Source organism: Cebus imitator, unplaced genomic scaffold, assembly GCF_001604975.1.
Source record: "Cebus imitator isolate Cc_AM_T3 unplaced genomic scaffold, Cebus_imitator-1.0 Scaffold560, whole genome shotgun sequence".
Classification (NCBI taxonomy): domain Eukaryota; kingdom Metazoa; phylum Chordata; class Mammalia; order Primates; family Cebidae; genus Cebus; species Cebus imitator.
In genome coordinates, this window is record NW_016107875.1 from 1,027,226 (window position 1) to 1,029,814 (window position 2,589).

General features: G+C 38.4%; 1 protein-coding gene across 3 annotated transcripts in view; it reads left to right on the forward strand.

Moving 5' to 3' along the window:
* DLGAP5 (DLG associated protein 5) overlaps positions 1–1,790 on the forward strand; it is a 41,799-nt gene extending 40,009 nt beyond the window's left edge. For 2 of the 3 annotated variants that reach the window (XM_017515812.2, XM_017515814.2), the window contains one exon: positions 1,444–1,790. In XM_017515812.2, the coding sequence (XP_017371301.1) occupies positions 1,444–1,566 (123 nt within the window). In that variant the 3' untranslated portion in view covers positions 1,567–1,790. The remainder of the gene's footprint in view (positions 1–1,443) is intronic. The other variant, XM_017515813.1, reaches the window with a different exon arrangement.
* Positions 1,791–2,589: the final 799 nt, after the last annotated feature.

The following is a 2,589-nucleotide window of genomic DNA, read 5'->3' on the forward strand; positions in this document are numbered from 1 at the left end:
TGTTGTGGTCTTGGCTTACTGCAACCTCCACCTCCCAGGTTCAAGTGATTCTCCTGCCCCAGCCTCCTGAGTAGCTGGGATTATAGGCACCTGCCACCAGGCCTGGCTAATTTTTATATTTTTTAGTAGAGATGGGGTTTCACCATGTTAGCCAGGCTGGTCTCAAACTCCTGACCTCAGGTGATCCATCCACCTCAGCCTGGGATTACAAAGCCTGGGATAATCAAAGTGCTGAGATTACAGGCATGAGCCACCACACCCAGCCGACATTTTTATTTCAATAATCTGGAGTAGGGATTCTTCATTTTTCTTCATCAAGTGATTTTTTTTTAATTTATTTTTTTCTTTTATTTTTAGAGATGTCATTTTTCCATGTTGGTCAGGCTGGTCTCGAACTCCTGACCTCAGGTGATCCTCCCTCCTCGGCCTCCCAAAGTGCTGGGATTACCAGGCGTGAGCCACCGTGCCTGGCTCATCAAGTGATTCTTTTATTGTTTACACCTTTGGTTTATAGCCTCACCTTGGAATTTTCTGGGACTATTAGAATAGATCAGGAAATGGCCTTGGTTTTATTTATCTTTAATCTTAGAATATAACAAACTCATTCATAAAGCAAGTATAGGATCAGACAGCTACAATTTTTGTTAACTACTTGAAGCCTGGCAAATACTTAGCTTCCTTAAGCCACTAATTCCTTAAAGACCTTTATATTATCTTGGCTTTCATTAGTTTTCAAAGTTGGCTTCTTTGTGGTCAGGCCCTGGGCTGCCCTGTGTCTCAGGAGCAGAATGAAATGTGTTACTGTGACCCACATACCATTCTTTCTTGGTCTTAGCCTTCTTTAATCATGAACTGAGACCGAGAGGATCAGTGCTTTTAGCATAAGACCAACTTATGTCCCAGTAGGATCATTTGAACTTGAAGCAGAGCTTGAGGGAGTAAAAAAAGGATCGCAGCAGGATCACACAATGGTAAAAGGCCTATTAAATGGTTTAGGATTTATGGAATCTATGTAAGTGGCTTAAGATATGGTCTCAATTTTATTCATCCTGCATACCTGAGTTCATATACATATTACTTATATTTTTAGACATGTATTCTGAATATACCTTTCCAATTTAAAAAACTATAATATACGTTTAAAATAAAATAAAGTAACATGATCATTATGTTGTTTATAATTTTATTGTTACATAGGGAAAATCTTTACATGTTTCTTTTTGTTTGTTTTTGAGATGGGATCTTGCTATGTTGCTCAGGCTGGTCTTGAAGTCCTGGGTTCCAGTGATCCTACCGCCTCAGCTCCTGAGTAGCTGGGACTACAGGTGTGCCACCACCACACCCGGTTTATTTATATTATTAATTAATTCACTATAGCAATGTTGAAGAATTTGTGAAACTCTTGGTGGATACTTTATTGACTTATCTGGATTTGTTCTCCAGCCAGGTCTAAACTGCAGCAACCCATTTGCTCAGCTGGAGAGGAGACATCAGGAACATGCCAGACACATTTCTTTTGGTGGTAACCTGATTACTTTTTCACCTCTACAACCAGAAGAATTTTGAATTTAAAAATAAATCCAAACATTTTCCTTCATATTATCAATGCTTATATATTCTTTAGACTGTTGAAATTTTGGAGAAAATATATTTATGTTCACTTCTATAGTATCATATGATGCTTTGATATTCTGTGTTCATCAAAGTGTATTTTAGATATACTCTTTCTCAAGGGAAGTAGGAATATTTTGTACATTAACAACACAGAATAAAAAATGTACTGTGCTTTGCCTCTTGTTTAAAAGGAATAAGCTTAAGGCTAAGTATACTTAGAGCTTATAAACATTCTTTAGTTTAATTGGAATATTAACCTGTGACAGAAATATTTGCATCCTTTTACACTTTATTCTTAGTTTGAACTCCTAAATTTGTTGATGTTGAACAGCTTTGGGTATTACATTTTCCACAGTATTCTGAGTTTCTTTAGATGAGCTTTCTGGATTCTGAAGTCAGTTTAACATGCTGCGGTTTCAAACAGTTCAGTCATTAGAGGTGTCCATTGAATCCTTTTGTTTTCATTTTTCATTGGCATGGCCAAGAGCCATTAAGGAAATGCTTTTTTTCTTTTGAAAAAAAATCATGTATCAGTCACATGAAAGATTGCTACAGAGAAACTCAAGATTTACAGTTTATACAAAGCAATATGCAACACAACAGTGAAATCTTTGCTTTCAAAAATAAAACATCAGAACAAGACAATGTCAGTAAATATACTCTTTAATAAGATGTATCACTGAATTGTTTAGAAAGCCTTCAGCTGTTCATGGCCCTGGGCCATTAGAAAACCCTAGTTTAGGCCAGGCGTGGTGGCTCACGCCTGTAATCCAAGCACTTTGGAGGCCAAGGCAGGCAGATCACCTGAGGTCGGGAGTTCAAGACCAGCCTGACCAACACGGTGAAACACCGTCTTTAAATAAATAAATAAAAAGAAAGCCCTGGCCGGGTGCGGTGGCTCAAGCCTGTAATCCCAGCACTTTGGGAGGCCGAGGTGGGTGGATCACGAGGTCAAGAGATCGAGACCATCCTGGT